This window comes from Acromyrmex echinatior, chromosome 16, assembly GCF_024713525.1.
Source record: "Acromyrmex echinatior isolate Ae372 chromosome 16, ASM2471352v2, whole genome shotgun sequence".
NCBI classification, from domain to species: Eukaryota; Metazoa; Arthropoda; class Insecta; order Hymenoptera; family Formicidae; genus Acromyrmex; species Acromyrmex echinatior.
In genome coordinates, this window is record NC_141867.1 from 4,199,883 (window position 1) to 4,223,053 (window position 23,171).

At 27.2% G+C, this 23,171-nt stretch overlaps 1 protein-coding gene across 1 annotated transcript; it reads right to left on the reverse strand.

Annotated features, from left to right (window-relative positions):
* Positions 1-734: 734 nt before the first annotated feature.
* LOC105143134 (uncharacterized) lies at positions 735-18,382 on the reverse strand. Its single transcript, XM_011051187.2, has 7 exons — positions 8,637-18,382; positions 7,423-7,714; positions 6,621-6,760; positions 5,448-5,938; positions 4,935-5,162; positions 4,362-4,489; positions 735-1,463 (listed from the first exon to the last, which is right to left on the reverse strand). The coding sequence occupies exons 1-7, from the start codon at positions 9,371-9,373 to the stop codon at positions 1,440-1,442; spliced, it is 2,040 nt and encodes a 679-aa protein (XP_011049489.2). The 5' UTR covers positions 9,374-18,382; the 3' UTR covers positions 735-1,439.
* Between the last annotated feature and the right edge of the window lie 4,789 nt (positions 18,383-23,171).

Below are 23,171 nucleotides of genomic sequence, written 5' to 3' on the forward strand. Positions count from 1 at the left end.
TCATTGTTAGAAAAATAATGGAAGTGGCGGATAAATGTGAAATTTATCTGGCTAAATCATAAAACAACGGAGATACACACTGGGCACACAATTATTCTGCGTAATTGCTTGACAACTCGAGTGGAGATGAACTCAAAATGCAACGCACCACTGGAATATGAATACTTATATAAAACTCGCTATCGCTACATAGTGAAACTTTCAGTTTAGTAAAGTTTAATATTTATAAATATAATATAAAACTCAGTTCAATTTAAATAATAAATTGTATTTAATGATTAATTACTTTTTTAAAGTTGGAATCCGCGTTATCAAATATATTTGTAAAAAGATAACTATATGTTTTAAATGCGTTTTGTGAAGAATTGACACTTCTGTGAGAATATAAATAAAAAAGTTAATAAAAAGCATAAATTTAAAACACTAATTTTAATGATTAAAAATATTTCTGAATTTAATGCAAACATTAAAAATATTTTGCTGGTTATACACCTGATTTACTTTTTACTTATGTTCTTGTGGAAGTCAGTTCTTTATTCAGGTAATTTCCCCTTCTAGATGTGACATCTTTTTTTCAAGCTATTACAGTTTGAATCCACCAATACGTGTGACTACATTGATTTGGTTCAATGCAATCTGCAGTGACAATGGTCGCGGCTGCCAGCGAATTCAATCAGCAGCGAAATCGTTTGGTGCCAACTTTTACGGACATTTGAGGAATAAAAGGTATCCCGGAGTTTTGGCCGTTTATACTCGTGTGAGCATCGAGGTACTTGGACGTGTGATGAACAAAAGGAAGAGGAACCGAAAATAAATAAATAGTGAAATAAAAGATAGATACAAAAACGAACTGCAGGTGGTATTCGTTATAATGTTGTATATGAACAGACAAATCTAAAATAATTTTTCCGTATTAAATTCTACTTAGTTTGTATATGAAGAAACTTAATTTGTCGGTATCAAATATTTATTTATTACGACAATTCTGAAATAGCGTTTCCGCGAAGCCAAATAAATTGGTATATTCAACCTCATTATGAGAAATTATAAACTTATACTTTAACGCAATGTATTTAACATATGGAAATAAAAAGAATAAGAAATAGATTGAAATAATAATGTTTTAAATATTACTGATCACGAAACAAATTAATTGCAATGGTTTCAGAAAACAATAAATTTTATTGATACATTTATAATACATTAAAATACTGGCAACAAAATAGATTTTTACACTAGATAACATTGAATAATATTTAAAACTAATTAAATATTATATTATGAATAATAACAAAAAATATGTGCCACTTCTAATATAATGCCTTTGATTACTTTTTCTAATTACAGTAATTACTCAAATTTCATAAATGTAAATAGGTAATATTTTAAATGTAATGTACATCAAAACAGTTTGAAATAATAGTAGTCCTAGATTGCTATTAAAGATGATACCCAACTCCAATCTGAAATAATATTTTAAAAATCTACTATTAAATTAGTTATATGTAGTAAAAATATAAAAATTATATATAATTATATTATATATCCTTTATATGTAGTGCGATATTTAATAATTATTTTTTCTAAATAATAAGAACAATAAGTCTCAATTATTTGAAAACAAAGAGAAGCATATCAAATGTAAACTCTTTGTACAATGAAAGTTATAAAATTACGAAAATTATAAAATAAATTATGAAAATATTTAAACAAGTCATGTTACAGTGTATTTGGTTTTTTACCACGTTGTGATTTATTATTTTTTAATTTTATTCGCATTAAGTATTTGGAATTTCATCAACTTTAATGTATGTAAATAAAATTTTGTGATTAAATTTAATTAAACCGTGATGAAATATAACGATTACTGTAAATATCTTCTAAACTTTGATAGAATTACATTTAATGTTATGTAATTCGATCTATATGCGACCCGCAAATATGCGTCATTTCAAACCTACAAGTTGGAATTCACGCATATGTTTCACGCAATTTCCATTAATTTAATTAAATTCTCTTTGTATGCACTTCCTCAGAGGATGCTCTGTAAAGGTAAACAATGTAAACGTGGGCCGGTCGATATTTCAACGAACACAATTTGTTTCAGCCGACGTCGGGACTTGTTTTATCTTTAATCCCTCGCGATTAATCATATTTACGGACTGCGAAAATAATTGCCGCCTTAGCAAAACAAGTAACGGGCCGCACGGTACGCTGCCTCGTCTTGTCTTCTGTTGGCCGAGATAGAAACTTCTCCGGGTGTAATTAATGTAAATAAGAAACCCAGGTGACTACGAATGAGATGCCTCATTTCTCTCTGCCTACTTTCGTTTCTTCCACCTTACAGTCCCGCGGAAAGAGAGCCGACACCTGCGGCACTCGGCACGCGGAATGGTCGTATCTCGCGTTAAATTTTTGAAGGATTTACGAGTGGCGTTGCGCCTGAACGTAGTGTACGCGGAACATTTTATTTGTGCTCTTGCACAAAGCGGAAAACTTTCATTCTTGAAGAGAACACACATTTCAACGCCTGGCACCAAAGAAATAGCGCAATCATTTTTTGTAATACCGAAAGTAGTACCGAGGAACTCGCAATATTATTTAAATATCTGTATTTGATCTTCTAAGTGTTGCTAAACAAAATTTGATATTCTTATCATATGAATTGTCAATTGTTTTTTTCATTTTGTTTTAATTCATGTTGTAATATTTTAATTTCTTGGAAACTCTGTAAAATATTAAAATATTCTGCAATAAAGTGTCACGTGAAATGTGACACTTTATGTATTTGTTAAACTCTATATTAAGTATGTTGCGACTTTCCATTATTTTTATATATATTACAGAAACGATGATTGACAGATAAATAAAATAAAAGTAAAGAAAAAAATTCGGAAATTTTCGGTCGCATTATTAAGCAGACGATTTATTATAATATATAATATTTTGTACGCGATTTATACAAAATATAATTTATTCTAATGTAATAGTGCAATAAATTGATTTCGTCTTTTGATTAAATGTTAGAAGTTTACGTATATCAATAGACCTACAGGATTGTCAGGTACGAACGTGTATGATGATGAACAAAATTAGTTTATTAATTAATATTTCGCGTGAATACGTATTCCATATTCATAAGCTTCCACCAGCAAACTTCCAACATTCGATAGCATTTGCCGAAGCAAACAGACGTACTTCCAAATGATAATTAGGAATCTATTATATAGAAAACAGTATTGAAATTTCCAAATTGAAATATATTTAATATATGTTTGCCTGTAAATAATCCATTTATAAAATTCTGAACTACATGCTCACATTCAATGCATTCACAAAATTTAACAATTAAAAAAGAAAATATGTATAAAAATGCATATAAAAATAAATTTTCATAATAAAATCCTTATTGTATTCCTAATATTTATTTTATTATTTATAGAATTTAATATAAAAATTTGATAAGTACTATTTCCTTCTCTTTTTACTTTTCCAGTCATTTAATAATATGATAATGAATATGACAACGAAATTTGAACACAGCTTTCGTTAAATAAATGTTATATCTATGGACATTTATTGTACTTGTTAATTTTTATGTTAATTAAAACTCATAGAAAATGTGTTCTTTTAATTTATAAATTTTAAAACATTTTTGTTAAATTGTTAAGTTATACATCTATTATTTATATAGCGTGTAATAAATCTCGAATGGATTGGAAAAATTAGATAGATTATTTCAATCTGCGATATTATTTCAACTTTGACAAATCGTTCTTTAAAATGAAATATAATATATGGAAAAAGTTATTGCCCTATCCAACAATTATACAATGATCACTCAAATACAAATGACATTTATACTTGCGGGGATTGAATTATTTAGTTAATTAAATGGAATAATAAATTCATTTAACGAGTTAGTAGCTGCGCAGTGAAAAATATAGAAATATGAATGTGCTAAATTTAATGTCAAACTCCGAAGCGGCCTGATAATTTCTTTCTTTTAGTACACGCTTTTGCCCGAAAGGTGTGGCAGCTTTATTCCGAAAGCATAAAGTATATTTGCAAAAACTGCAATTTACTTGATTTACTCGCGGAAATGTACGATGTCATGATACGGTGATGTTGTTAGTGCAAAGTGAAACATAATGGAAGAAAATCGTAAAATGCTAAAAAAGGAAAATGTGATACATAAGAAGATGAAGATACATAGGACAAGATAGGAAAAGAAATAAAGGATTGCTCATAACTGACAAGCACGAAGCTAATAAAAACGACCAAAGCAATATTACGTCATTAAGAAAGCTTTCGAGCGATATGAGTATCGCGTACCGCAGAATCATGCCTTGAGAACTCACTTTTGTAAATGCGGGATCCTGCGGTTGCGTTAATTTCAGCGAAGTTAAACTCGTTTTCACTATCCCAGGTTCTATCAGTTTCGTGGTGGGATTACCCGTATGTAAGGTGTAATTTATCCCGTCCAAACCTGTAAAATACGTTAATTGCATTATGCACTGTGCATAAAAAAAGTTATTTAAAAAACCAGTCCTTAACATTAATTGGCAGGTCGAATTGCTATTATATATATATATATATATATATATATATATATATATATATAAACTCGATAAAAGGATAATAATAACAGTAGTAATAATATATTTTTATGTTGAGTAAAATTTATCTCGAGTTAGCATCGTGCAACATTTCCTATTTGCATCTCATAATTTTCGTATCAAGGTTTGAAGAATTTTACAGATAAATTCTTGCCAAAATTGAAACGCGTTATATCACTCCGCTATTCCATTAAATTCCGAAGCGCTTTTAACAGATTACTATACCTTCAGAGAAATTCCAGGGTGTTACGTTAAAATGTATGTTACGGTCGAAACCGAAGATGAAAAACTTACTTAGAGTATATGCTAAGATACCTGTGGGATACCATGGATTTCTTGCCTCTTGAGTTGATCGTAATTGTTTCACGTGTAAAGTTTGCCCAAAGTTCAAAGTTGGTATGCTCGCAGGTATGTCCGTCGTCATGCCATCAGGTATGCTCGTTGATATGCCTTCAGTTATGCTTCCAGATATACCATTGGGTGTATTTGAAGTCAGACTGTTTGGTATGCTTTCTGTGTCCACAGGTAAGGCTATGTGTGTGCCTGTAATAAAGTATAAATAAAAGGCTACAGTAATTATTAAAACATTTCTCTAAAATATTTGATCTTACAAAAAAAATTGAAGAAATTTATAAAATAATTCCCCTTGTGATAAATTTATAAAATCAGTTAACGAAATATAACAGTCGCAATAATAATATAATTACATCTTTGATATTATTATTATCTTGTATTTAAAAAAAAATAAAGCCTTGGCTTATCACGTACATTAAGCTTTAGATTATTATTATTTATATAACGTAATTGTAAAACATAATCATATCATACCTAGTAATAACTTATTTTTTGTCGCCGCGTTGGACGTTAATATAGATTTCAATGGCAGCATTGTGGAAACGTCATTTTTAATTTCTATTGGCCAAGAAATGGGCGCGATAGGTATATTCGGTAAAACGCGTTTTGTCTTCGAGTTTAGAGACAGCGGAGCATAGCCGGAAGATGTTTCTGGTTCTGAGAATTGCTGCAAAGACCAATGGTGTTTAACTTTCACGGGCAACGTGTAGTCTACTAAGGAGGTCTGAATATCCTTCAGTCCGGTCTTGTGCTCTTCGGGGAGAATGTAGTTTAACGTGGAGCTTTGGGTTTCAACGTTCTTTAGTGCTTCTGGCTCTAGGAATTTAATGTTATGTTCGTTGATCTTGAGACTCCTCGGCATATGTGAAGACGTATGAGCGTGCATGTCGCTATTGTCACTCAAAGGAAGAGGATATGTAATAGCTCCATGTTTAGTAGCATGAAAATAAATCGGTTCAAGGACGCTAAATCAAAGAGAAATCAAATTTTAATGTAATATAATTATGTTATAGATTAATTAATGCGGTTTTTATTTATATTCTCGATTTTGCATCGCAATTCTATAAGATATACGAAAATTATTAAGAGAAATAAAATAAGCTAGTAAAAAAATAACAAAATTTTATTTTAAACTTGAATATTTGCAAAGATTATCAGTAAAAACATAATTAAAAAAAAAATATTGCATTCAATACTTTTTAATTTTACAGGAAATAAAAAAAACGTATAGCCCCAATGTATAAGCAATATTTTTGTATTAAAATTGCTTTTTATGATAGTTGGAACATTTTTTTATGGAGTCCTTCAATTGAAGAATATATAAATTATTTAGAAATATAACTTTCTTATCACTACTTTAAGTTCATTTTCTTATTACTACTTTAATTTACACACTGTGGCAATAAAAAGTAATTAAACAAAACAGAATTAATTATGCTAAATAAATATTGTCTGAAATATATTTGAAATTATTAATTTTGCGCATAATTTTGCAATGATATTATGCGATCGCCTCAGGTCCACCATGGTATGCGAATGACATTCTTGTTTAGTAATTGACTAACTTTACAAGTTTAGTTTACTGCATAGTTACGCTGTATGTAACCAACGCGGTGGATAATAAAGCTCCGGTCAGCCATTACGTACTTTCCGGACGGCGCTATTGATGTTGCCATGACAGGCGAACTGGGCTTGGTTGTTAAACTTGTTAAGATGTGACCTACAATCGAGGATTGGTTTGTGCTAACTGAGATTGATGGAACGGTTGTTGGTAAGCTGTCAACTGGCTAAAAGCAGAACAAACATTTATTAGTTCTGCGCGCCATTGATTCGTACTATATTTTTTCAATGCGTTCACTCTTGTTTATCATATTTTTTATAATCTTTAATATTCAATAGTATATTATAATTAATATTGCAATTATTAATGTAAAATTATATAAGAAAATTCGCTAGTCTTATGTTTATTCAGTACCTAGATGATTGATACAAATATCGTTAACTTGATAATAGCTTTAATAATAAATGGAATGTAAAATATATGCATAAGATACACCAGAAATAATAACATAATGTATAAATTTACATTGGTATTATAATACATTTACGCAATATTGCAACGATTGACGTAAGCATGTAAAATAAAATTGCATCGAATTGTATAATACTAAGTATAAAATTATGTTTTTAAATTTTATTCGTTTTGTGCGAGTTATTCTAATTACAAGTAGATATACATAACAAAATTTGATATGGTTGACAGAATCGAGATGGCTTCCATTTACAATTGCAACTATATTCATTGCAAAAATGGATAGATACGTAAAATTTTCGACGAATAAAGTTTGCCTTCGGCTGAGTATCAGATTCAACGGACAGGATTAAATTTTGATTATATAATACCTCGCTTTGTAAAATCGAAATATCAGCTGTCATAGGTTTTGCTCACCGCATTGTAGTTGCTGATCGACGTTAGCGAGTTCCATCTCGGACCGAGTTCCATCTTGGAAGCTTCTGAGGAATGAGCTTCGCCCATACCGGAGGAAACAGAAGACATGGCAGAATTACGCCCATGTACGATAACAGGCATTGATGATTGCGTCATGGGCGTCTCAGCGTTTAACGGAAGATACTCAGAAGACGGAACCATCAGCATCGAAGATAGTTTAGGCGCATGATTATCTATGAAAAATATGATTATCATACGAATAGCATAGATACAATTTATCATAAAAAAGTTCCTTAAACATCAACAAGTCAACGTGACGATATTATCCTGAACAAGTATATGTGTGTGTGTGTGTGTGTGTGTGTGTGTGTGTGTGTGTGTGTGTGTGTGTGTATGTGTGTTGTGTCAGAGAAACAAAATTGTCCCCTAAGGATAATTCATTATTTTTAAGTTCGAGGGTTGATGTTATATGCAAGAATCAGTAGAGATTTAACGTGATAGTTGAAAATTATTCTGCAATAATTAACGCGGTGTAATCAAGTTAAAATTCTGAAGGGACAAGTTTGTTTAACATTTTAGCTAACAAATTGTTTAATGATTTAATAGAAAATTCAATATCGAATTGTTTACAAAACAATTTGTGGGAGTTAAATTAAAAAACAGAAGAGAAAAAATTTAATTGTATCCATCTTATCGGAGAAAAATTTATTCTCTGATGTAAAGTTACTCTGGTAAAAATTTTTGTCAAAATTTTTCATTTAATTTTTTAGAACTTTTATATAAATTCTAGAATTTTTCAAAATTTTTATGTAAATTTAAGAATTTTTTAGAATTGTTAAATAATTTCATAATTTCATAATTTCTTTTTAAAAAATTTCTTTAATTTTTAATATTAATTATAACACTTTTCTGAAATGTTGAGAGAAGTCTACATCTTTTTTTTAAATTCTTTACATATCTGAATTCTAAAATATTTAAGAGATGGAAGATTTTTGAGATTTCCTATTCTATAACTTCTGATTAAATCTTATAAAATCTTTTCAGAAATTATAAAATGAAAAATCTTAGAAATTTTAAAGTGTTTCAGAATTCACATATATGAAAAATTCTAAGAAAAGTTATACATCTTCTCAGAATTTCTGAAAAATATTCCAGATCGTATAAAAATTTTGAAAAAATTTACATTAGAATAGATAAAGAGTTCCTATCATCTTTGAAATTGTGTAACATCTATGAACTCACCATATATCAAAGAATTCCTGTCAAACGAAGTTAGTATATTTTTATATCGTTCGTACAAATCAATTGGTTTAATGTAAGAGTTTTTTTGATAAAACTTGATCGAATTGATGGATGGAGATTCGACAGAAGCCTTTTGCTTCTGAAACGCTTGTTCAGCCGAAGATGATTGTCCGCGAAATAAGTTTTTAAATGGCGTTTCAGTTGTAAACAACTGTTCTTTGAACGGTGCTTGACTGTATATCGACGCTTGTCCCTCGAAGATTTCCTCCGGTGTAAGCAATTGTTCTTCGAGAGGATTGTCTGTGAGGACAGCCCGTTCTCCACGCAATTGTCGATTCTTTAGTATTGCATCTTTGTACAACAATTTATCTCTAAATGATGTTATCTTAAAGGAATTCTGTTTGATCGGTTGATGATGAAAAATTGTTAAGCCAAATGGATAAATGGCTCGATCTTTTAAGGATACATCGCGAAGAGCTCGTTGGCCAATAATTTGATCTCTCACTGGTACATCGGCCGAAATTTGCAGACCGATCGTTTTGTCGATAAATGGTTGATTCAGAAAGAAATTCCATGGATGTGGTTTACGATAAGTGACGTCCGCATTGGAAGAACCATCTCTTTTAATATCGTACGCTCTCACAGATATCAATGTCACAGCGACGACAGTCTGAAGATAGATAAAGACACTCACGTTTGAAAATATCATGATCACACTGATTTTCACGACGATTTTTTTAAAGGCTTGCCAAGACTTACATTTGATACGTCATAAATGACCATGTGTTTTAAAATTAAAAAATTGATGTGTTAACTTGCAATACTCGCAAATTTTAACAGTGACATTGAAGATCGAACGTAATGGTTACAAGTGTAAGTGATCGAGATCGACAGTCTTATATAGGATCGATGATACTCTTTCTTTTCCAGTTTTTTACCCTTCCTTTAGTGTAGGACTGGTCTAGTAAAACATGTCTGATACACGCTTTTCTTCTTTTAGAATAGAATTCGAACTTATGAGTTTTCTATATACGAGATATAATATCATAATTTTATAAGTTGCATTTTACAAGAAAGCATATTAAAATTAATGTATTAATATTTCATTTTATTATTCCATTAAAAATAATACTATTTTATTAAAAATATCGCTTTTAAGATTTAAATTGTGGATCTCAAAGAAAATCTAAAACGTTTAATTATAAAGCATATAGCCAACTTTTTTTTTAATATACTTGTATAAAGATATTTTTAAAAATGAAGCTATTTGAACGACTATTTTTGAATTTTATGAGAAAAGAAATCTTGTATAATTAATTTTAAATGTATGTATTTTAAGAGTATTAAGATTATACCATAATAAGATTATATATCGATATACTTTTTTATAATGCTCACTAACTACTTGAATATTAAGAGGAATAAGTATACTTTCTTCTCTGTAAATCATTTTTATTTTTTCTTGAAACTGTATTGAACTTTTGCTAAGAATATAAGAATCTGAAATGGCTAAGAAATTTCTTCCATCGTACAGATCAAAAAGAGAAATAAAGATACACTAAAAGAAGAATTGCGCTCTCTACTCCGCGTTTTAAGTGCAAGAAGGAACCACGTCCGCCTCGAGGTTCTTCGAGGGAAATTGCTTGCAATAGATGCAGCCAATTGCAAAGGTTGCTCTTTACGCACAGATGAATGAATTTACTTTAGGAATATATCATTTCAAAGGAACTCGTTTTCCGCTAGCTCTTTCGACTTTCACCTGGAAGACAAATCGGGAAAACCAGGGGGATGAGGTTTATACTGAACTTCGGCTTCAAGTCCGAGATTGGAGAATGAGAAACAAACGAAAGAAAAAAGATAAAGAATGTCTTCTTCTAAGTAGCGTGCTGCGCGAAAAAACCATCTGCGTTTCAACGTTCACGTGCAAAGTTTATTTTACTTCATCTTATAGATGCAGATTTCTTCGTGGCGAACAGGCAAGGCAATAATCGACGAGCTAGAAGAACAAGATTAACTTTTTCTATCAGTTCGATCACTCTTGTGAAATACATTTTCCTTTTGTCGCATCATTCTAGTCGAAATATGTTGAACGTTGAATTATTGCAAAGTGACAATTATGAAGGAAACTATTATTTTATTAATATAAGATAGATTTTTAAAATTTAATGTCAATTTAATAATCATTTTGGAAATAAAAATAATTTGTTATTATCAAAGAAAATATAAGAAAATTAACATATTTAAATAAATACTGCTTAAAATATAATATGTACATTTATATTTGTAATTTATAATTACACATGATTTTTTACACATATAACTAAAGTATAATATATATTTATATTTAATAATATTTTAAGATATAAGTAAAAACAATTGTTCAATAAGAATATAGAATTATAAAACTAAAACAAGAATAAATAATAGAATTTATTAATGTTCAAACTATTAAAGAAATTTATATATATTGTAATTTTTAAATATTCTTTTTAGAACATTGAAAAAGGTATAATGATATATAAAAGACGAGTCATAATTTGTCCATTTTGTAATTTACTCGTATACAAATTCCAGGGCTAAGCTGGCGGTATAATTTTTATTACTTCCTCACTGTCGCCTCTTTAAAACTCTGCAGACATTTAGAACGCCCCGGCCCTCCGATACCGTAGAAACTTTAAGACGATCGTATTTCACACGTTCATGAGGGCTGCTGCTTGGCGATACTAAAACATTACTGTTTATCGAAGGTCGGCTTAAGAGCGGTATCATGAAAATTATTATGGGCCGTCTTTTGAAACGTTCAAGCTATAAGGGTGAGCAAAGGCACCTGATGTATCCATATTAGACTTGTCACGAGGTTCCTATACTCTAGTGCATGTGGAAGAAACTTAAAAGATTCGTATTAAAGGTAATGATACATAAAGAAAATGTGCGCAATAGAAGTTGAAAAGCGAAGGAATCGACCAATCACAGTGTTTGAAGTTTCGAATAGCAGACATTCTTGAGGATGCTCAATCGTGACCATTTAAATCGCTCAAGTTGCATTGCTTGCGCTTCTTTTATGACTTTTATCATTTCGCGAATCATTAGTAGTTTCTGAACGATATAAAATAATCAGAGCTAATCTATCACATAGTGATAGTGCATACTGCAGTACTCTTAAACAGAACACGCGAGCTACCTAGCACGCTAATGAGTTTCTACGAACCCTCCCATAGGCACGAAATATTTAATACGCCGCAAATTCAATGCATTCGTCGATTAATGTACACAAAAGTATTTTGGAACGCATGTACAGAAACTTTAATAAACTACAAAACATATGTGCAATTACCAATTTAACTTTTTATGAAATTATTTATTGTTTGGACATCTCTATATTTGTGTATATGAATTATTTAATATTGTTATGTTTTATATTTTAATAACAAAATTTTAATAACAAAATTATAAAAAATAACATTGAAGTTATAAAAAGACGTTGTAATATTAATGCGAAAGGTTTTCATACTTATAGTGCTTCCCATTCATTTATCGTTTTGTTAAATTTTGACACATTATTTAATTATTATTATTTTTATTAAATTAAATTATATACGTCAACGTTAGATTACTCAATAATGTATATATTTCTTTTATACTAATTTTAATACGAAGCGTGTGCATTTTTATTGATACAAGATAAGAAATGCAAAAGGTATCGTAATATCAAAATTTTTTTTATAATGTAATAATATAATGATTATTAAGTATAAATATCACAACTGAATAAATATTTAATATTTTATACTTCAAGTTAATCCGATTGAAATAGTGTTCCAACTTTAGCAAAGTGCTGGTATTGTATGTATTGAAAAATATCGAACTTCTCGAAAAAGTCCATTACATTACGTACAACAGTCAAAGTGAGATATAGTGGGCGTATTGATATCGTAGGTAAGTTAATATTCACGCTATAGAAAAAAGCCAGTATCACATTTTAAAAACATCGTGTATACCCACATAAATCCGAATATAATGAAAGAATGAGATCGAATTAGAAAATGGTTTGCAAAATATTAATAACATATACGAGGGAAAAACAGAATTTATTTATTTACAAAAGGCATGATATTTAATTTCTTTAGTATTCTGTGCCATTGTTAATTGATAATTAGCTAGGCTGTATACGTAAAATCTTAATTTTAATTTTGATAAATTTTTTAGCATCAGTGTAGAGTTTTGCGATTACCTTAAGGGAAGTCTGTATTTATTGTTTTCTAATTTTAGCATTTTACATTTTGTAATTAGACACTTAAATTAAATTATTAAAATTTATTAAATAAATATTTAATTAAACTATGATGTCTAGAAACATTTGGTAAAGAAAACTGAATTTTAGAATTTATCAATCTTATTATTATTATCATTAAATTACGTCGTCACAAGTTATAAGATACATGATAAATTATAACTAACTATAATAAATAATTATAATTGTTCATATGTAAATATGATTCACATATGCATTCTATGAGTAAATTTTTTATAGGTAATTGTTTCATAGGCTCATTTAAATTGGTATGAAAATTTACCATAAAAGCTTTTAACAGAATTGCAACCGCGGAACACACACCATTTGTTTATGAAATTCATATACAGCTGCGAGATGAAATAAGGTCTTTAGTATTATTGCTATATAGCCTAAAAGCATTATTAATAACATCATTTTTCAGTGATTCATACATTAATGATACTTCTTGAAAAACCTAATGATTATGAAATAATATCTCAATAATGATATTTTTATCTTAAAAAAATAATATTTAAATAAGGAATCACATTTCAACTTTAATTTTATTTCATTTTCTGTCTTTTATGAGTTATCTTTTATAAGCTTTTATAAGCATGATAAAATTATCAGAGATATGACGTTTACTATTTAAATAAAATAATAATAAAATTTTAATATTTATAAGTATCTAATGATCCATGTTTTTTCATATTTTTTGAAGCAATTATATAATATTAAGATATACTATATATAGACATTTAGAAAAGTTTCTTTTATTTTAAGCTGTAGATAAATATAAAGAAAAGTCCAGATAAAATTTAATAATTTATCATAAACTATTTTAGAATAGAATTATCTATATAGAGCACATAAAAAGAATTGTAAAGTAACTGAATGATTTGTTACGTGTATTTACCTTTACACTCAAATTATATATTAAAACAGTAAAAACACTTCTATTTCTTTTTTGCCTGTATTTTTTCAATACTTTGCTTTCAATAAAATCTGTCCAACTAACTCTAATTCCTGTTAAAGAATTCACAGAAACTTTCTTTCATCTTGGAAACCCGCTGAGTCGCCGATTTAGATCTTGGAGCCTTTAGCTTCAACTTTAGTTTCGGAACAGGTATTTACTTAGGTACTTGAAGCAATTTGTTATCCAACCAATTCGCAAGTAAATGCTAACTTTCAGCAGACAAGGACGGCACGAAAATTCATTGGCAAAGGCATCATTCAGCTGTTTTGTGTAATTTTCATTACGTGAGCATGATGAATGATAACAGAATAATTTATTTATTTATGAAATATTTTTGCAAAACTGAATATGAGTATTAAGAAATATTATTTTGCACATATTAATATATAATCGACTTTTATATTTTTTAAATAAAATTTTGATTTTACGTATCATTTAATATAATTATTTTTGAAAAGAAAAGTTCTTTAGCATATACTATATTATAACTTTGTAATGAAAAATTTAATAAAGTAAAGAATATTTTATCGTCAGAAGAAAATATGCTTTTACATAATTATGTTTTCTTGTTATACTCATAATGTAAAACTCAAATTTATACCTGAATTTATATTCGGCGCTCGACTTTATTTAAAATATATGGCGCATATGTTCCATCGAAATCTGTTTCATAATACGTCACGTATGTTCATTATGTATCAAATATTAATGCTCGCTATCTGTGTCATAACTTACGAGTATTTAACAAACATTGATGCGTTTTTGTTTGATTCATCGTATTCCGATATTCGCTGGCGGAAAATTTAATTTAGTTCTGCGATATTGAAACCCGAATCGAATCAATTGGCGACTGAATTGGCGACAGAAAGTCGAAATGAATTATAGAGGATTAATTCGTCCAATCAGAATTTATCTGTCGCATCGTCTATAAAGAAAAAATTCTCAAAAGCATAATACAGTGTATAATATAGAACATATATTAAATTAAATAATCAATAATGCATGATATTGATTGCGCCATAAATTGCATAACAAATTAATTTATAACTTTATTTTTGTATTATAACTTACGAAATAAAACATACATTTATTAAAAATAATTAACCGTTAATTACATAAATTCTGATTTACATTTTTTATGTATTAGTTATATGTAACTAATGTAATGGTACATTATTACAAATAAAAAGATGGTTTAATTTACTTCCATACAGACATATATGATTTTTTTTTCTATAACAATTGTAATGTTTACATTACATTAAGGAATAGATACGGATATATTGAAGGAATAGATACGGATTGTCGATTGATATTCAAAACGTGAAATTTCCTAAGTGAATCGGATAGAAGAAAAACACAGAGTTAATCCTGTTATCCGCACTTTCACACCAAATAAGCTTGCGCTAGTCTCGCTTTGCACGCTAGAAATTGTTAATTTTATCGCCGATCTGTTCCTACGTCATGCGACCATGGTGATTTACGGATCATTTAATTGAACGTTTTGGCCAGGGCCGAAATTGGTCGGTGGCTGCGTCATTATTCGTGCTGTAAGCCTCTATTCACCGAATGCAATCTGCCGTATCTTCTAATTAATGTCGCAGAATCACGTGGCTGCACATGTGACATTTATCGTCAAAAAAAATGGTATGGTATAATATAGTAACGAAAAATACAAAATAAAACGGAAAAAATGCACTTTTAAGTTGTATAATAGAGACTGATGTCTTTTGTTCCAGGAACTTCTGCGGCGTAACATACGAAGAATATTAAATAAAATATTTTTCTTGTGAATTGAAAAACAATTACTTTTATATTGTACGTTATTGTACGTTTTAGATCTTACGATTACATCTTAAATTAGTTTTAAGAAAGTATCTTTATAGGTAGAATAGGATATGTCCAATTTTATTAGGTGTTACTTTGAATGAAAAGATGATTTATGAAACTAGATAAATGTGTTTTGTGAAATCTTTCAAAAACTATTCAGAAAGAAATAAAATGTCTTTCATGATATTCAGTTTTAAGCTTACAATTGGATTACCATTTAATTTATGATCTGCAGCTGAAAGCAATCAGGTAATGAAAAATACGAACAATAACACATTAATGGAAAATACTCATCAAGAAAAATCTCTTTCCCAACTTCTTTTTTATTTAAATTTTCGTGATACATACTCAACATACTTAACAAAATTATTCAAATTTAACCAGTAGAATTTTAGCACAAGTGTATAAAAGCACAGTCTATAATATAATCTGTAAATTTAGACAATTAATTTTGTTGGTTTCAGATATAATTATTGTATTTTAAAATAATATAATATATTTTTGAAATTTTAATTTTAATTTAATTTATTATTATACAATTATTGTCTTTATTCTGAAACTAAGCGTATATTAATATAATTTTTGATAAAAGTATCGTTTATTTGCAATTTAAAAATTTTCATAATTAAAAAAATTTATAATATATGTTTGTCCGCAACGCTTTAAAAAAGTAAATTATTGACAACGAAATACTAGTGTCAGCGTTTTCACATCAATACGCATCAACTTGTGAACGAGTTTACGAACAGTTGCACGATTTACATTCCTCTTTGGAAAGTCGTTCGATCTTGAGCGATCTTGAACTTGTCTGATGAGAATCCAACGTTTACAGGCAGCAATATAACGAAAAAGCTATTTCGTTTTTCAATCGAGTTCTATTCCTCTTATCTATCTTTCACGAAATATTTCATCTGATCATCGAAAAAAGGGAAAACATGATTTTTAAAATTATCCTATAAAGCTTTATCTGTTTCGTTACTTGTAACATCATTATTTTACTATATTACTATATCTATTGCTTTTTAATTGTATATTTTTTAGTTTGATGCTAATTTTTTTAATAATTTAAATTCGATAATTCTGAAAAAGTAACGATTAAAGTAAAAAGTTTCTGGTATAAAGTAGTTTCAGAAAAGAAAGTAATGTGTGATTAAATAAATCAAAACATGTGTGCTTAAATCATAATATATTATTAATAATTTTAACTACAATTTAAGTACTTAAAATAATTAATATTAACGAATTTGATTTGAAAGATAAATTATGGTAAAAATTAAAAAATATTGTAATGTTTTTTCGATATCTGTTTTGAGTTAATCTGTTTTCAAATAAAAGAACAGAAAATTATTGTTAAAAAATTTAATAAAAATGAACATGTTGAAATAAAAAATATCTTAAAAAATATACATTATTCAAACGTATATTATTAAATATTATTAAATTGCAAGTATCGGCATTTTATTTTAATATAATATTTTCTTCTTATACACACATAAACGTAGTAATATAAGAATTGCCAAAGTAGAAATGGAAAAGTACTGATTGTGTCGAAAGAATTCTATTTATTTACTGAATAATAAATTGTAAATTAATGTATTATTGAGCTTGAAGCAACATTCATCAAAAAGCTATCGGTGTAATAAATTACATGGAAATAGGTTTATGACAAGGCAGGATTGCTCTACAAAGATGAATTTTTTTTTACTGTGAATGAAAGTAACAAAATAATAAATTCTTCTCATTAGTCACGATAATATTGACTAGTTTATAATTCATTGACATTTTTATCTTGTTCTCCAAAACTATTCATTTTTCTTTTATTACAAATACTTTGTCAATTTAGATTCATTCTATATTATTTATTTCTACTTTCTTCTTAAAACAGTTTGTAAATATTTAAGAAATGAATAAGATAATTGAAAAGATATTTCAGAGCTATAAATTATAACAAAAGCGTATTTATGACACACTGGTAAGGAAAATTTTTTGACCCAATGAAAAATTCAAGAAAATATAAAATTTTATACAAAATTATTATTTCTAATATATATAAATACTAAGTTAGTCATTATTTTTGTAAAGCATTATTTACGAGTAGGAATATCTGGTTTTATATAATGTCTGATAGAAAATTTCAAAGATATTTTTTTCGATTTTATCAATAGAAGTTAACATTATATGATTGAAATATAGCTCTTTGTTTTTTTTTTATTTAACAAAAAGATATTAAAAAATAAAAGCGCAATAGAAGTCAACATAAATTTTATATCTATATAATATGTTGAAAATCAACAATCGATGAAATAATGGACGTGCAATCTTTATGGACATTAATAACGAAGCGTTGCATCTGTGTAAATTGATATGCGATAGATATGAAAGCACATCACGAAAAATGCGTAATCGAAATAGCGAAAACGAGAGAAACATACATCTATGCTATCTGCATACAAATATATAAGTTACATCATTCTATTGCTGCATGCAGAAATAAAAAAGTTAATGCGTATGCATTTTTGTATAAACATAATTAAATGAGTTTCTGGTAACAATAATTTTAAAATAATGTAAAATTTAAAATAACACATGAATGGATTACGTAAAGTTTGGCATTCGTTTTCGTTAAACTTCTAATCTATAACGCAAAAAAATGACATAGTTTAAAAAATTTTTTAAACAATCGTTATGCATATTACTATGAATTTTGTAAATTTATTTATAACTGCGTTTAAAGAATTTATATAAACTTTTATTTAGCAAAATATCCTTAGTAACATATTTTAAAATATAATAGTCGGAAAAACATGTTGTTCGTTCATACAATTGCAGCGATTGTTCATTTTGTTTCTCTTAATTTAGAATGTCGTCAATGTGTTCAATTATCACGAAAAGATATTTGTCATTAGTTTCTATTAAATTTCTGATTAAGTTTCAACAGTAAGTCTCTATATTGTCATCGTAATTCTTGCATAAATGTAATCCAAGTGAGCGTTATTAATCTAGTACGATAGAGCAAATTTATCAGCAAATTTGTCAATGATCAAAATCATATCTTTAATCTTTATGAGACATATTACGTTATTTTGTAGAAAATTATACGTAAAATCAGTCACATTATGTCTTACACATATAACGTAAGTAATGCGTGTGCATATGCAACTGATCTTATTAATAAAAATGCATCAACTTGACTCAAGCTTTTAGTTTTGTGATAATTTCTTCAGTAAGATTACAACCAATTAAGCAGCTGTACGAACAGTGTGCATTTGGAATTACATCTTTTGAATACAAAGTACCAATCCTGCGAGAGAGAATTGTTTTTCGCAGGTTTAATAATATGTATTATCCTCTCTTTTTGATTATATTATTTATTAATATCATTATCCAACTGAAAAATTACGTTTTTATCCAAATAAATTATTATTTAAATGAAAAATTATGTACTATAAAAAATATTTTCATTCAAATGAATTATCATTATCCAAATGAAAAATTATATTTTTAATTGGAAGGCTATATGCTCAAGCAATTTAATTAAACGGGAGTAGAGTGTATCGCGAATTATTCATAACGCAATGCAAACCGGCAAGTCATGTAGCTTCAAGAACGAGAAAAGGAACTTTTGCTTACGGACACACATATGCACAAGATCTCCGTAATATTAATTTGTTAGTTGCTAGCATCATTTCTGCTTACATACGCAAGATGATAATAATAGTAGTTGCATGCTTGCATTTCTCTCGGAGCTCAGTTGGAAAATGAATACATCTGTATTCTTTACTGTGCGAATAAATTCTATAATATAAAATATTTTCTATATTTATAATATAACGTTTGAATCTTAGATGACTTTAGCATGTAAGGTACACGGATCACAGATAAAATGTCCCTTTCCGAGCTATAAAAGATTCGTTCAAAAATATACAGGCATTCGATATAATGCTGAACATACAATGCAATTCAACGATCGAGTACATTTTCAACATTGATATTCGAATTCAAATTTTATTCAAAAACGCATTCCAATGTTTTTCTGAATTCTGAAATTTCTACATTGTAGTTTAACAGAACTGATTCTTCTTAAACCATGAAATCCTTAAGAAATTTATGCTAAAAAATTAATAAAATGTTACGTTCAACATAAATATAAATATTTAAATGCGTTATATAAATGTGTATAATAAATAAATATAAAAATTGTACTTATTGAAATTTACGTATTATTCATGCATTATAAAAATATTGTAATATAAGATTTGCATATCTTATTATTCGAATATTATTTATTATTTTATTAGTTTAACTGTAATACAATGGAGAAACAAAAAAATAATTTTAATTGTTCAGATTTCAATAAAACAAAATTTATCATAGACTATTATAGAGTATCAAATATTCTATTGTATGTGTAATTATTCTCGTACTGCATATCCATTAAATTTTTCATATGATATGATTATAAATTGTTATTTTGTGTAATTATTAACGAATTAATTACAACAATTTGCAATATCTGCAAATAATAATATATATGTATGATTTATTTATATATGTAATATTTATCTGCTCGCTTAGTGTGTATAAAATTTTATACATGACGTAGAATTAAAAATTATTAATGTAAGTGTTTATGAATATTGTTTTACTAATATTTTATCTTGCAAACAATTCAATTTTTTACATAAAATTTGTTAAAAGATAATCACGCTCTAGTTTAAAGGCAGAAAAACTTAAACAATAAGGCCCAGTTGCACCAATGACACTTTGACTTTAAGCGAGGTTTAAAACTCTATCTGTCTCGTTTTAAAGCCAAAAAAAGACCGGGCCTAAGTGAATCAACATGTTAGATTTGCTGCTTACATTATGTAGATATTACTGTCTCTATTTATAATTAGCCAATTTGTTTACTATTTGCGTTTTACTGTTTGAAACTTTTTGTATGCCATAACCTTAAGTTTAGTATAATATAAAGATTTAAAATTATATACACAATATCAGCCAATATTGATTACTTATAGCAAGCTGAACAATCTTTCCTTCTTTTGGCGTCCATCGCATCGATGAGCTCACTATCGTAGTTAGATTTAAGGACGGAATTTACAGAAAAAGACGTATTTGTATCACACTAAAGATTTGTAAACTTTATTGATTTGCTTTACTGACCTGTTATAAGTCATTTTTGTTAACATTATAAGTGTTCATAGATCATTAAAATTCCGCTACTTTAATTTTAACTTAAAGGAAAATATAATGCACATAAACAATTTTTTTATTGTATGAACTCTTTAAATTATTAATTCGTTAATAATTACACGAAATAACAATTTATAATTATACGTAAAATTTAATGGATATGCAGTATGAGAATAATTACAGACACAATAAGATATTTGATACTCTATAATAGTCTATGATAAATTTTGTTTGAAATCTGAACAATTAAAATTATTTCTTTGTTTGTCTCAAATTATATTACAATTAAACTAATAAAATAATAAATAATATTCGAATAATAGCGTATGCAAATCTTATATTACAATATTTTTATAATGCATGAATATGTAAATTTCAATAAGTACAAATTTTTTAACATTTTAAATATAATGTTTTGTTTAATAAAGATATAATTTCTACTAAAAAAAAAAGATTGGTTGCTGCAACAATTTAGATGGTAAAATATGGCATAGCATTTTTTATATGATTACAACAACCAGTTTTTGGTTGTGGCAACAAATTTTTAGTTGCGTTAGCCTATCGAAATCATACTGACATTGCGGATAGGCTAATACAATATAAAAAATATAAAAAATGCTATGCCATATTTTACTATCTAAATTGTTGCAGCAATCAATCTTTTCTTTCAGTATATACATAACTTATTTATCATTCAAAAGAGTATTGCAGTAAAATTAATATAAACTAAATATTTTATAAATTACATATATTTTTAAAAATAAATTTTGATAAAATAAATAGAACATTTTGTAAAGCATACATTTTTTGATAATTTTAATATTTTATTCATAAAATTGTAATATAGTTCAATTTGTATAGAAAACACACAATCATAATTATTTATAAAAGAATATAACTGTTTTGTTAATTGCATATTTTTTCTATTTACTTTTTTATTAATTATGTTGAAGAATATATATGTACAAGATAGCACACGAAACATAATACTAATTAATTATTCAAGGCTTTTGTAATTAATTCTATATTAATTTTGTACCAATTGTGTTAAAAATAAATACATTATATTTAAATGTAAGATATTTTATACTCTATATATAATTTAAGCATATATAATTTAGTATATATTTAGTATATATAATATATAATAAGAATCTTTAATTTAGGAATAATATATAATAATTTTTTTAAGATTTAGATTTCTAATTATCTATGCATATTATAAATTCAACTTTATAAATTCAGCAAATGTTTAAATATACGTTTAATTGTATAAATTGAAGATAAATTATCGAACGTAATTTTCATAAACTTGAACATACTATGTTACCGACCTAATGTATCTGTTAATTTTCACAGAAAGCCTCATAGAGAGCGTGGATATGTTATTTCTCTCCATGTGCAGCTCATATAAGTAATAAATAATAAGATAAGTAATAAATATTACCTTCTCTCGACATATTTTTTTAACATTTTAATATGCTATTTTCTAGATAAATAGAAGAATATTATATTCATATATATTAAAATGCAAATTTTTACTTCTTTTAATTTTCTTTATTAATTTTTTAAATCAGCTATTACACACAAAACTTTATTTATAATTCTCCTAAATATTAAAATTAATATATGTTTTAATATCTGTCTTCTAAATAATATATAATTAATATAATTATCGTCAATATAATTATCAGCAATATCAAAATACAAATTGCTAACAAACATAAAACTTTACAGCTTATAATTTACGATTTATAATTAATTCCAATATGTAAAAGTTTTTCATTATAGAGAGAACTTTTTTAATGAAAAATAAAATGTTTTAATATGTATAATTATAATTATATAAATTTTCAATCTCATATAGATTATATAATAATTATATAATAAATCCAATTTTTAATCCGGTTTTTGATATAGAAGTATTGTCAATTTTATTTATTATATAAAATATTTTATTACTTTATTGCATAATAATAATTAAGAAATTTTAAAAGAAAATAGTATATAAAAAAAATTTTTTGCTTTGATTCTCTTTATCTGCCGACAAAACAAAGCAGATATAAAATGCGATCAACGATACGGTGATCAATCTTAAAACAGATAGCAGAAGAATGCACAATCGTAATTTATTCATAATTTTCATCAAAGATATTAATAAAAAACATACATTGCTGTTGCTTCCGATTTCATTTTCGTCTGAAACAAAAATCGGTCACGTTTAGCTTCAAGCAA